We start from the raw sequence: 14,462 nt of genomic DNA, 5'->3' as shown, positions 1-14,462 counted from the left end.
GACAGAGAAGAAAAACAAAGAAACATTACGACCTTGCTGAGATGGAAAGAGGCTGGCTACTTTTTGGCCTGATGGAAGTGCCGGTTTGTGGGCTTATGGGACTGACACTGATAGTGAGTCAGTACCTAAAGGAAACCACTCAGTAAGGTACCATTTGTGGAAGAGGCTAGATTTATTAAGATATCTAACTTTCCTAGTTAATAACTGTGGCCCAGCTAGTCAAACAAATATAAATTTCTTTTCTTATGTTGACATCCCAACAGAAATTTTTAAGCAAGCAAATTGTTTTATTGGATGACTAAAGTTCAGTTAGATAAACATGAAGTTCATGTAGAAAGAATGTTACAATAGATTGGCTCACCTAGAATTCTTAAAAATTTAAAAATTTAAGTCACTAGTAGAGTGAAAGAAGTTATGTAGAAAATGATTTTTCTTCAGGTACTTTAGTACTATAATGACATTTCTGAGCTTATTTAAAGGTTCCTGTTGATGATCATAGTTCTTTAAGTATAACCAAGTGCTATAATTATTTTGGTTTTATATAGTATTGATGTCTGATTAAAATTTTGGTGTATAAACTCTAGTGTAGTTATTTTGATGGTAGCTCATTTGACTCTTAGGAAACCTGTTGAATTTTTAGATTGCAAGTCATGGAAAAATAACTAATTTTCCATTTTGGTTTTTGCTTTTTGAATCTAGCCTTCTCTTAAAACGAAAGAGGCTGCTAGGCCATCTATTTTTGTGATTTTTCTTTTTGGTGACAGAGTTTCTTTTTCTTGGATTTTTTTTTTTTTTTTTTTTTTTTTTTTTCAGAGTCGCTTTTTGTTGCCCTCAGTAGAGTGCCATGGCGTCGCACCTCACAGCAACCTTAAACTCTTGGGCTCAAGTGATTCTCTTGCCTCCACCTTCCGAGTAGCTGGGACTACAGGTGTCCACCACAATGCCTGGCTATTTTTAGAGATGGAGTTCTTGCTCTTGCTCAGGCTAGTCATGAACTCATGAGCTCAGGCAATCCACTCGCCTCAGCTTCCCAGAGTACTAGGATTACAGGCGTGAGGGACCACCCCCAGCCCTGGTGACAGGGTTTCACGCTGTTGCTCAAGCTGGAGGTGAGTAGCCTCATCATAGCTCACTGCAACCTCAACCTCGAACTCCTGGGCTCAAGGGATCCTCCTGTCTCAGCCTCTCAAGTTCACATACACAAGCACATACAGCCACACCCAGCTGATTTTTCCATTTTTTGTAGAAATGGGGTCTTGTTCTTGCTCAGACTGGTCTCAAACTCCTGACCTCAAGCTATCTATCCACCTTACCCTCCCAAAGTGTTAGGATTACAGGCATAAGCCACCATACCTGGCTGATTTTTTAATATTATAGTACTGTAAAACAGCTTTTGGAACCTTGGCACTACAGATATTTTAGAACAGCAATGTCTTTGCTAGGGTTGCTCTGTGTGATGTAGGATGTTGGGCAGCATCCTGACCCTCTACCTGCTAGATGCCAGTGGCTCTTCCATAACACCTCTTAGTTTTTACAATGAAAAATGTCTTCGGATGTTGTCGAATGTTGGGCAGGAGTGGGAGTTGTGCAGTGATGATCTATTATACTTTTACTGAGAACCACTGCTTTATAAGAACAGTTTTTTATTTTTATTTTTTATTTTTTTTGAGATAGAGTCTCACTATGTCAACCTGGGTAGAGTGCTGTGGTGTCACAGTACACAGCAGTCTCCCACTCTTGAGCTTAAGCAATTCTCTTGCCTCAGCCTCCCGATTAGCTGGGACTACAGACACCCACCACAGTGCCCGGCTATTTTTCTGTTGGCAGTTGTCATTTAGCTGGCCTGGGCCGGATTCGAACCCGCCAGTCTCAGTGTATGTGGCTCGTGCCCTACCCACCAAGCTATGGGTGCTGCCAAGCTGAATATTTTTAGGAAGGCATAAAATATCATGTGTGCATTGTTCGGTGCCTAAGGTGGCCCCACATGAACCTTCCCCCCATCCTTCTCCCCTCCTGGAACAAAAGACCACAAAGGGCCTTACTAGCCCCACCTCAAAACTTCTGGTCAAAAGAGCCTGTCCTTTTCATTAAACCTGGCCCGAACCTTTCCATTCTCTGGTCTCATCTCTGGGTACACCACCACCGACCTTTCATACATGTTATACTAGTTGATAAATGTGTGATTAACTCACAAATTCATTTTTAGATTTTGCTGTGTTAACATTTGCTTTTTGTCATGTTCTTTTCAGTAGACATTAAAAGTACCACTACCATTATATAGAAGTTTTTTTAATTGAATCGCCAACATAACAATGTTGGGAGGGAGAACCTTTAAGAGGTATGGCCTAACTGGGAGGCATTTAGGGCATGTGGGCTACATCCTCGTGGGTAACTTGGTGCATTCTGATGGGAGTGAGTTCTTGCTTTCTCAAAACTGGATTCGTTTTTCTTGGGAATGGATTAGTTCCCATAAGAGTGAGTTGTTATAAAAGGAAGATGCCCTTATTGTTTGGCCCCTTCACATGTCCACTTCCTTTTGACCCTCTGCCCTGTTATGTCACAGCAGGAAAGTCCTTGCCAGAAGCCAGCACCATGCCCTTGAACTTATCAGCTTGCAGAGCTGTGAACTAAATAAACCTCTTTTCTTTATAAATTAGCCAGTGTCTAGTATTCTCTTATAGCAACACGAAATAGACTAAGACAGAATTTTTTTAAAAAGTTGGTAGGCTCGGCGCCTATAGCTCAACCGGCTAGGGCGCCAGCCACGTACATCTAAGGTGGCGGGTTCGAATCCCCAGCCCGGGCCCGCCAAACAACAGTGACGGCTGCAACCAAAAAATGGCCAGGCGTTGTGGCGGGCGCCTGTGGTCCCAGCTACTTGGGAGGCGGAGGCAGGAGACTCGCTTGAGCCCAGGAGTTGGAGGTTGCTGTGAGCTGTAATGCCACGGCCCTCTACCCAGGGGGACAGCTTGAGGCTCTGTCTCAAAAAAAAAAAGAGAAAAAAAAAAAATAAAAGTTGGTAACCTCATTTTGTTATCTAACAAAATTAATAATGATTCCCAAATACCTAATAGGTAGTCTGTGTTTGGATTTCCCCAAACCCCCTGTGTTGTTTCATTTTATCCCGTGCCTAAATGTCACCTGGCATTTGAGGATATTCAATAACTGTTTATCATTGAGTGAGTTGCCTAATACTGCCACATTTGGCCTATTCTTCGCTGGTCCTACACTTCAAATAAAGGATTTTGCCCATCACCTGCATTTCTGAACTAGTTAATCTTCATTTTAAAATGCAGGCCGGGGGCAGTGCCTGTGGCTCAGTGGGCAGGGCGCCAGCCTTGTATACCAAGGATGGTGGGTTCAAACCCGCCCTGACCAAACTGCAACAAAAAATAACCAGGTGTTGTGGTGGGCGCCTGTGGTCCCAGCTACTTGGGGAGGAGGCAGGAGAATTGCCTAAGCCCAGGAGTTGGAGGTTGCTGTGAGCTGTGTGACGCCACAGCACTCTACCGAGGGCGATAAAGTAAAACTCTATCTCTACAAAGTAAATAAAATAAAATGCAGGCCAGGTGGCACCTATGGCTCAGTGAGTAGGGCACTGGCCCCATATACTGAAGGTGGTGGGTTCAAACCCAATCCCAGCCAAACTGCAATAAAAAATAGCCGGGCGTTGTAGCTTGCACCTGTAAGCTCATTGTCCTGGGAGGCTGAAGTGGGAGAGTTAATTCAGGCCAGGAGTTAAAGACCAGCCTGGTCAACACAGCAAGACCCCCTGTCTCTACAAAAAAATTTTTAAAATAGCCCCACATGTATCTATAGCCATGACATGGGAGGATTGCTTGAACCTAGGAGTTCAAGATTACAGTGAGCTATGATTATGCTACTGCACTCCAGCCTGGGCAACAGAGCAAAACCCGTCTCTAAAAAAAAAAGCAAATCATCAGTAATGATACTGGAACTTCTATAGAGCACATCATGGATCATACAGAAAATAAGCATTGCATCACATGGGTGGCTAACACATTATATAGCTATTAGAGTAGGGGCTCTGTTATCTTTACAGGGGGTGTGCATGCCAGTACTGCAGTAATGCAGGACTTGAATGAGTCAGCTTTTTTTTTTGGAGACAGAGTCTCACCACGTCGCCCTGGGTAGAGTGCTGTGGGGTCACAGCTCACAGCAACCTCAAACTCTTGGGCTTAAGCAATTCTCTCGTCTCAGCCTCCCAAGTAGCTGGGCCTATAGGCACCCTCCATAACACCCGGCTATGTTTTGGTTGCAGTTGTCATTGTTGTTTAGCAGGCCCAGGCCAGGCTCGAACCCTCCAGCTTCAGTGTATGTGGCCAGCGCCCTACTCACTGAGCTACGGGCGCCGAGCTGAATGAGTCACTTTTCTTAAAGTGCTTTTTCAGCAAACATTTTGGGGTATTCTGTCTATTTTTGTTTATTTTTCTTGCAAAAATATGTTTCAGCCACCAGAACAATCTTAGGACAACCAAAGGCTCTTGGCTATTTTTCATTTAACAAAATTCTTTCTGGTGTTATGATATGTGTTCTCTGTTAGCTAAAATTTACAGGAATAGTGAACCACAAGGATTTCCTGAGGAGGAGCTCCCACATGCTGTGTCTGAGGTTTCTCATATTTCTTTTGGCTGCAATAACATTCTCCAATAGTTTGAAATTATAGTTTGGGTCCAATTCTAATGATTTGTCTTCAAAAAATAACTTAACTAAAACATTTGCGGTTGCATTTTGCTTGAACCAAGGAAAAGAATTATTATAAGAGAAAACTGCCTCACCTTGCTGTAATGAAAAATAAGTTATTTTATATTTAGTGATCACATTGTAATGCTAAGACATTATTTACCTTTTTCACTCTTATTCTCTCATACATGTAACGATATACAAAAAGCTCATCGATAATGGTTGCATAATTTATGTTAAGGTCGCCACACATACCTACATAGAGAAAATGGGAAATTGTAGCTAAATGTACCTTTATTTATAAAATAGTCATTATAAAATTTATCAGCTATTTACAAATTATTTCTCTGTGTATTGATACATAAATATAAGAAACATAAACTACCTAGTAATGGGCTTGGGGGATCAAATGGAAGGTCTACTTTTAGCTCCTTGAGGATTCTCCGTACTTCTTTCCATAGAAGTTGTGTTTATAATCCCACCAGCAGTATAAAAGTATTCCCCTCTCTCCACCTCCATGCCAGCATTTGCAGCTTTGGGATTTTGTGGTGTGGGCCATTCTCACTGGGTTAGGTGATATCTTAGAGTGTTTTTTTTGTTGTTTGTTTGTTTGTTTGTTTTGCAATTTTTGGCTGGGGCTGGGTTTGAACCATCAACCTCCGGCATATGGGGCCGTCTCCCTACTCCTTTGAGCCACAGGCGCCGCCCCTTAGAGTGGTTTTGATTTGCTCTTCTTTGATGACTAGGGACTATGAGCATTTTTTTCATGCGTTTATTGGCCATTCATCTGTCTTTAGAGAAGTTCCTGTTCAAGTCTTTTGCTCACTTCCATGAGAGGAGGGAGGGGTATTGGTGAGCTCTCACCTGAGGCGCACAATGTAAGGTTACGCAGCACACCCCTTGGGTGAGGGGCTCAACTACAACCTGAAATGTCCCTTAGAAATGTAAACAATGTAACCTAATCATTTGTACCCTCATGTTAATCTGAAATAAAAATATATATAAAGTATAATGTGAGTTTGTTAATTTTTCCTATTTATGGCAACCTTTGGGATACCCTTTGGGATAACCCTGTATTACCCTGTAATACACAGGTTATTTGGCATTTTAGCGAAAATGTGATAATAATTTTATCCCCAAACATTTTAAAAGAATATAAACATAATGAATAGAGCTTTAGTGTTCATACAGTATCTGGGTCCATATGTGTTAGGAAGTGATATTATTTGTGCTAACAGCAATAAATAGAGAAGTGCACACATGACACATAGTGGTAGATGATTAGAAATTATATTTTACTGGGCTTGCAGTACATTCAATCCTATCTCCAAAAGACTGTCTTCTGTGAAGCAAAGCATAGTGATAACCTTGGCAAGCCACATTTTTTTGGAAGTGTCAAACAGTGCTTTCTAGGATGAAAGTGATGAAATCTGTCACTAAAGATGGGGAGGAAACCAGAACTACTAAGGCATCAGTCATAGTTACATAGCAGAAATGGTTATGTCACACCTTTAGCAGGAAGCTTGTGTAACCAGGCAAAAAGTTGAGAAGTTTTATGTTTGCAGAAGAAACTCCTGGTAGACCTAACTGTATTACATGACACTACTGGATATTGTATGTGGTATACAAAGTGAATGATTAGTGCTGCTGTTTTGTGAAAGATGAAATAACAAGTGTTCCAGATTATGGCAATCCAAACTGAGTCTGTTCAGAACATATATGAAAAACAAAGTATTCATTCTTTCTCTTCTCTCCTTGTTAAAAAATTCTGTGCTACAGGTGATGTATTTTGTTATTTTGTGAGCTGTGACATAAATTGGAAAAGTAAGGAACATTGGGGTCAGTGCTGAGGGGGCATCAGCTATATGTATATTAAAAAAGGGTGTTAACAGGGCGGCGCCTGTGGCTGAAAGGAGTAGGGCACTGGCCCCCTATACTGGAGGTGTCAGGTTCAAACCCAGCCCGGGCCAAAAAACAAACCAAAAAAAAAGGTGTTAACAACCAAATAAAAAGAAGATTACCCCCATCCCCAGCTTCTAAGGCACTTCCCAGAGAATAGATAGCAATCAAAAGTGTGCCCTGTAAAAAGCACAAAAAACAAGCAAACAAAAAGAGTGTGCCCCCTGATTTTGATTGAGACTTTAGTTAGAACTCAGAGCAGAAACAGAGGCTATTGGGCCAGATTTGCCAGCCCCATCACCCATTTTTCTATGGCTGGCAAGCAAAGAATGGTTTTAATGTTTTTAAATGGCTGGGGGGAAATATAAAAAGAATGATATTTTGTTACACATGAAAATTATTTAAGATCAGAATTTTGGTGCCCATAAATAAAGTTTTATTGGGACAGAACCACACTCATTAGCTTCCGTATTGTCTGTCAGTTTTCTCACTAGAGCAGCAGACTTGATTAGTTGTGACAGAGACCATATGGCCTACAAAGGCTAAAATATTTACTGTTTGGCCTTTTACAGAAAAAGTTGCTGACCCCGAGCTAGAGTAACTCCACTTTGATCAGTCTTATTTATTATTCTTCCCCATGGGAGTTCACTTGAAGAAAGGGTTCTATTGCCTCAAAAACAAGTTGTTGTTGTGTTTTTATTTTTTAAGTATATAAACTTTTCGAAAGGTCAGCCCAAACAAATGAACTAACATTCTTGTTCTTTTGTCACCCTAGGAGCAGCTTAGAGTGGGGGTCACAGTTCAGTACAGATCTGAACATTAATCTGAAAATAAAGATTAATGCAGGGCAATATTTGAATATATATTATGGGTTATATAAAGATTAATCATTTTGTGCCAATACGGATTTTAAATCTGGGGATAAGAAAGATATATGCCTCTTTGTAATTTTTAAAGTTTTTTTTTTTTAAAAAGAGATTAAATATAGCTTAAAAAGAAGTAATTTGACTCAACTCCTGTTTTCCCAAACTGACACCCAGCAAATTGCTACCCATCCAGCAAATTCTCCCTCTCCCTCATCCAAATGTGAGGATGTATTCCCTCAAAGTCTTGATCTAAAGTAGCTGTCTCTCCTCTGTCTCCATAGCATCCAGTGCTATGGAAACTTGCTTGATGACTTTGTACTAAATTATAAGTTTTGGGGGGTATACAAGGGACATTGTTTCTTTTTTCTTTCTTTCGTTTTTTTTTTTTTTTTTTTTGAGACAGAGTCAAACTATGTTGCCCTCAGTAGAGTGCTGTGGCGTTACAGCTCACAGCAACCTCAAACTCTTGGGCTTAAGTGATTCTCTTGCCTCAGCCTCCCAAGTAGCTGAGACTACAGGCACCCACCACAATGCCCGGCTATTTTTTGGTTGTAGTTGTCATTGTTGCTTGGCAGGCCTGGGCTGGATTCGAACCCGCCAGCTCCAGTGTATGTGGCTGGCGCCCCAGCCACTTGAGCTATAGGTGCCGAGCCAGGGAACACTGTTCCTTATTTGAGGTAGATAGTGTAGTATAAGATTTCAGAGTGTGTTGGCTTTGGAGTCAGACATCTTAGTCAACCCTGTATCTCCTGCTTTCTCTGAGTGAATTGGCTTCCTGATCAATGAAATGGGAATAACAGTAACAATGATGATGATAATGATGAACATAACTCCATTTAGGCTTTGTTTTGAACCTGAGATGATGCTAGTTAAATACTTAAGATTTTGCCCCATGGTGCTTTATTAGCTGTGGTGCTGGGATTTTATTGTAGCTGCAGCATAATGCAGTCTTTTTAAAGGCTTAAATATTTTGTTGAATGGAATAGTTTTTTGTTGTTTTTTTTTTTAAGTGACGGAGTCTCACTTTATCACCCTCAGTAGAGTGCTATGGCATTCCAACTCCTGGGCTTAGGTGATTCTTTGGCCTCAGCCTCCCGAGTAGCTGGGACTACAGGTGCCTGCCACAATGCCCGGCTTTTTTTTTTTTTTTTTTTTTGAGACAGTTTTAAGCTGTCACCCTGGGTAGAGTGCTGTGACATCACAGCTCATAGCAACCTCCAACTCCTGGGCTCAAGCAATTCTCCTGCCTCTGCCTCCCAAGTAGCTGGGATTACAGGCACCTGCCACAACGCCCAGCTATTTTTTGGTTGCAACCATAATTGTTGTTTGGTGGGCCTGGGCTGGATTTGAACCCACCAGCTCAGGTGTATGTGCCTGGTGCCTTAGCTGCTTGAGCCACAGGCACTGAGCCCCTGGCTATTTTTTGTTGCAGTTTGGCTGGGGCCGGCGCCCTATCCACTGAGCCACAGGCGCCACCCAGAATAGATTTATTTTTAAACATGTCACCAGCCTTGTCCTTTAGGGAAGGTTTAAAGTTAAAATTAAAGCTTTGTATTTATTAAGTAGATTTACATCCAATAATGAGGTTGATATTTCTGTTTGCTAGGGTTAGAGTGATTTTTTTTTTTTTTTTTTTTTGGTGTGTGGGGAGGTCTGTTCCAAAAACTTGTGCTCTTTCCACACAGCTTATATACAGTTAAAAGTGTAAACCAAGTGCTTACTATGTGCCAGAGACTGTTCTAATATCTTATGTTAATTTAGTTCTCATAGGAACTCTGTGAACTGTTATTATGAGTCCTGTTTTTAGATGAGACAGCTGCACAGAAGAATTATAAATTGCCATAGATTAAAGCTATCATTTGCCTTCAGAGTCTGTGCTCTTAACTATCATATTCTAATACTTTGACTAGCTGTACTTGCTCTCATTTGCCATATGCTTGTATATGAGCTAGAGTTTATCTAAGAGTTTTATGTTTGCTCACAGTGCCAAGCATATGGCACATAATACAGAGTTGTGCTTGAATGAGTTCATGAGCATGATGGTATGATAAAATTATAATTCATCTAATACAATCATTGTTTAATTCCTCTTGGCTTTGAGCAATAACTATTTTTCCCTGTAGATCTTTGTAGGAGCTATCTATAGCCAGCATTGGCTATTTTGAAGCAGTCTAATCTAAGACTAAAAAAATTGGGAAAAGAAATTGCTTAACTATCTATTTATACTCCTAAATTTATTTTTTCTTTCTGGTACTCGCTCAAAAAGAATCTGTGAGTTTCTTTTAGAGATTTTCCTTTTTGGGGCCCTCTGTTGATCTGTTTGTTGATTTATTTGTGTTAAATGGCATTGTATTATTTGTTTATTTATTTCAAAACTTTTAGGGGGTACAAGTGGGTTTTGTTACATGGTTGAATTGTAAAATGCTGAAGTCAAGGCTCTGGTGTACCTGTCACTAGAATAGTGTACATTGCACCCAATAGGTAGATTTTTATATCTCACCCCCATCAACCTACCCTCTTCTTAGTTTTCAATGTTCATTACACCTCTTTATGACTATATATATATACACCCATCGTTTAACTCCCACTTAAAAGTGAGAACATGTAGTATTTGTTGTTCCCATTCCTGAGATATTTCACTTAGGATAATGTTCTCCAGTCCCATCCAAGGTGCTGCTAAAGACATCATCAATTCCTTTTTATGGCTGAATAGTGCCCCATGATGGATACATACCACATTATCTTCATCCCACTCAATCAGCTGATGAGCAGTTAGCTTGATTACATATCCTTGCAGTTGTGCAGTGTGCTGTGGTCAACATTCAGGTGCAGGCATCTTTTTTCATTAAATGGCTTCTGCTCATTTGGGTAGCTATCCAGTGGTGGGATTGCTGATTTAAATGGTCGGTCTGCTTTCATTTCTTTCTGGAATCTCCATACTGTTTAACATAGAAGTTGTACTAGTTTACATTCCCAACAACAGTGTATGAAAAACACCAACAGTGTTTTTCTTGTTCACTGTATCCACACCAACATCTATTGTTTTTGACTTTTTTTTTTTTGGAGACAGAGCTTTAAGCTGTCGCCCTCAGTAGAGTGCTATGGCATCACAGCTCACAGCACTCTCTAACTCCTGAGCTCAAGCAAGTCTCCTGCCTCCACCTCCCAAGTAGCTGGGACCACAGGCGCCCGCCACAACGCTCGGCTATTTTTTGGTTGTCCCCGTCGTTGTTGTTTGGTGGGCCCTGGCTAGATTCAAACCCACTATCTCAGGTGTGGCTGGCGCCTTAGCCGCTTGAGCCACAGGTGCCGAGCCTGTTTTTGACTTCTTAATAATTACCATTCTGATAGGAGTAAGATAGTATTTCATGATTTAATGTTTTATTTTCCTGATGAGTAGTGATGTTAAGCATAGTTTTCATGTGTTTTGGGGCCATTAAATGGCATTGCATTATAACACGATTCAGTTCTTACAGAAAAAGCCTTAAAGAAATTGGATATACCAGTCATGATAGTGAAGTGTAATACTGAATTTGGCCTGTAAAACTTTTGAAATAATGATCTTGAAATTTGCTTTATTATATGTATATCTTTCAGAATTCTCCACTTTACCAGTACTTACAGGATTTGGGACACACAGACTTTGAAATATGTTCTTCTCTGTCACCAAAAACAGAAAAATGCATAACAGAAGGACAACAAAAGTCTCCTTCAAGAGTCCTACCAAAAGTAAGAAAGCATGCTTATTCTTTATGGCTTAATCTTTTGTTCTTTACCTTGCAGACTCAGACTGCTTTTGAGGGTTTTTGCTTATAACAAAACTAGAACAAAAAAACACCTCATAAGCACATCCATGACCTTCCTCATGCTGGTAAGACTTTCTCTTAGTTTCTGTCTTTTTGTGTATTTATTTATTTTATTTATTTATTTATTTATTTTTTGAGCAAGCTGTCACCCTGGGTAGAGTGCTGTGGCGTCAGGCTCATAGCAACTGCCAACACTTGTGCTCAAGCAATCCTCTTGCCTCAGTTTTTTTTTTTTTTATGTTGTTCTATTTTTAGTAGAGACCAGATCTCACTTTTGCTCAGGCTGGTCTTGAACTTGTGAGCTCAAGCAATCCAAGCAATCTGAGCACCTTGGCCTCCCAGAGTGCTAGGATTACAGGTGTGAGCCACTGCGCCTGGCCAACTGTTTAGATAAATATGAAGCATTGTTGCTTGGGAATATTTTGTGGGTAACTTATTTTAGGTAAGGAAATTAGTATGGCTAAGAAATAAAATATATTATTTGCTTAAATATTGATGTTATCCAAATAACCAGCAAAAATATAATAAAACTTTAATGAGAACCCAACTAATAAAATGTTATTAACTGAATTTTTCTTCTTTAAGTCTTTTTTTTGAGACAGAGTCTCACTATGTCACCCTTGGTAGAGTGCTATGGTGTCATAGCTCACAGCAACCTCAAACTCTTGGGCTTAGGTGATTCTCTTATGTCAGCCTCCCACGTAGCTAGGACTACAAGCACCTGCCACAATCCCTGGCTATTTTTGTTGTTGTCATTGTTGTTTAGCAGGCCAGGGACAAGTTCAAACCCACCAGCCCTAGTGTATGTGGCCAGCACCCTACCCACTGAGCTATAGGTGCCAAGCCTCTTTAAGTCTTTTTTTAAAAGAGAGCACAAATTGGGCAGCACCTATAGCTCAGTAGGTAGGGCGCTGGCCACATACACCGAGGCTGGTGGGTTCGAAGCCAGCCTGAGCCAGCTAAAACAACAATGACAACTGCAACAATAAAAATAGCTGGCCATTGTGGTGGGAGCCTGTAGTCCCAGCTACTAGGGAGGCTGAGGCAAGAGAATCTCTTGAGCCCAAGAGTTTGAGGTTGCTATGAGCTGTGATGCCACGGCACTCTACCCAGGGTGACTCTGTCTCAAAAAAAACAACCAAAAAAGAGAACATATGGGTGGTGCCTGTGGCTCAGTGGGGCACCTATAGTCCCAGCTACTCGGGAGGCTGAGGCAAGAGAATTGCCTAAGCCCAGGAGTTGGAAGTTGCTGTGAGCTGTGATGCAATGGCACTCTACCAAAGGCAATAAAGTAAGACTCTGTCTCTAAAAAAAAAAAAAGAAAGAGAGCACAAATTATAAGAAAGCAAACTGATTATAAATACAGTTTCGAGGCTATGTAATAGAGTGTGTGTATTTTATCTCAAGGGTTTTATTTTATTTTATTTTATTTTATTTTATTTTATTTTTTGAGAAAGAGAGCCTCAAGCTATTGTCCTGGGTAGCACTGTGGTGTCACAGCTCACAGCAACCTCCAACTTCTCTTGCCTCAGTCTCCCAGGTAGCTGGGACTACGGGTGCCCACCACAATGCCCAGCTATTTTTTGGTTGTAGTTGTCATTTTGGCAGGCCCAGGCAGGATTCGAACCTGCCAGCTCTGGTGTATGTGGCTGGCGCCTTAGCCGCTTGAGCTATAGGCGCTACCCTTATTTCAAGTTTTGATGCCTTTTATATCTACAAAATTATATATTTTTATATAGTAAATATGTCATATTTGATGTGTAGTATTATATGAGGCTGAGATATTGGAAGACTCTTCATTATGTTCTATAAAATACATTTAATAGATTTCATTTATGTTCTCTTAGTTATACAGGAGAACCTCTGTATATTGACCACCCAGTAACAAACTGGCCAACATAACTAGGCCTACTGCACTGATATGTGTATATAAGGTCCATTCTGGTCTATGAAAATTAGCTCAGCTTAAGGAAGTGGTCAATGAAGGGAGGTTCTACTATATTTACTAAAATAAAAAATTCCAGTACATTTCAGTTTTAACCAAAGGAATTCTACTTAATAATAAGTATATATAACTAGATTTTCTCAGTCTTTAAGTGCTCTAATTTAATCCGTGTTTTATTACGAGACTCATGCTTTCTATTAGTGGTTTACTCCATTGTGGTAGGAAGCAAAAGCATGGACTGGTAGCAGGATCCTTTCTCCCAGTCTTCTTACAAAAGCACCTAAAATGTGAGCAACCCAGCTGGCCCATTTGCAACAGCCAAGTAAACACCAGAGAATTTTTTGACTAACACCCAGGAAGTGACAGTAATGAGAATTAGACCTCACATGGATCAGAACCCATCTGTGGGTCCTCTAAACTTACCATTGCTTCCCTTGCTAAATATTCCTGGGATTAGTGTGGAAGGAAAAGCCTAGATCCGTCTAACAGGCTGTTATAAAGCTTGGATTTAAGATTACCTGGCAACACAAGGGGAAGAATGGCTGAGGCATGGCCTTGAGGCAGGAGATGGGCCTTGACCTCTAAGTTTTTGTTTTGTTTTGTTTGGGTACAAACTTGGGTTTTAAAAGTATTTAATTCTTGTCATTTAGGACAAGTAATTATATTTATAGAAATGTTTATAAATAAATCAAATGAAAGTTTAAAATTGCATCCCCTCAGAAATTGAGGAACAACAACAACAACAAAAAGAAATTGAGGAATAATAAAATGCACAGCCACGAGATATTTTTAAGAATCGCCATATGGCTAGAAAGTTTGCTTTATCTTCATATTGCACATTTCTGTGACAACATTTTAACTGTATGAGCTATATTTTTCTAAAATGGATTTTCTCCCTAAATCTGGGGATAGCTGAATTTTTAAAAGATTTATTGATTTAGTTCATTCTCAGGGAATATAATTTTAGAATTGCCCCCCAAATTCTGTTTAAAAAGTAGAATATCAACTATTTTCTTGGAAAAGCAATTTTTTATATAATATGAATTTTTTTTTCCTTTGAGATTACATCTCACTCTGTCGCCCTGGGTAGAGTGCCTTGGCATCATAGGTTACAGCAACCTCAAACTCTTGGGCTCAAGCAAGCAATCCTCTTGCCTCAGCCTCTTGAGTAGCTGGGACTACAGGCGCCCACCACAATACCAAAATCCAGGGAGTTTAGCTAACAAATTCAACACCTAGCTA

General features: G+C 40.3%; 1 protein-coding gene across 1 annotated transcript in view; it reads left to right on the top strand.

Moving 5' to 3' along the window:
* VEZT (vezatin, adherens junctions transmembrane protein) overlaps positions 1–14,462 on the top strand; it is an 81,922-nt gene that overhangs the window by 23,769 nt on the left and 43,691 nt on the right. The window contains 1 exon segment of the mRNA XM_003804084.3: positions 11,067–11,198. Within this exon segment, the coding sequence (XP_003804132.2) occupies positions 11,067–11,198 (132 nt within the window).

This window comes from Otolemur garnettii, unplaced genomic scaffold (assembly GCF_000181295.1).
Source record: "Otolemur garnettii isolate 467f Iridium unplaced genomic scaffold, OtoGar3 scaffold00007, whole genome shotgun sequence".
In the NCBI taxonomy this organism is placed as follows: domain Eukaryota; kingdom Metazoa; phylum Chordata; class Mammalia; order Primates; family Galagidae; genus Otolemur; species Otolemur garnettii.
The sequence above is the reverse complement of the archived record's forward strand: the minus strand, read 5'-3'. Positions and strand labels throughout refer to the sequence as shown.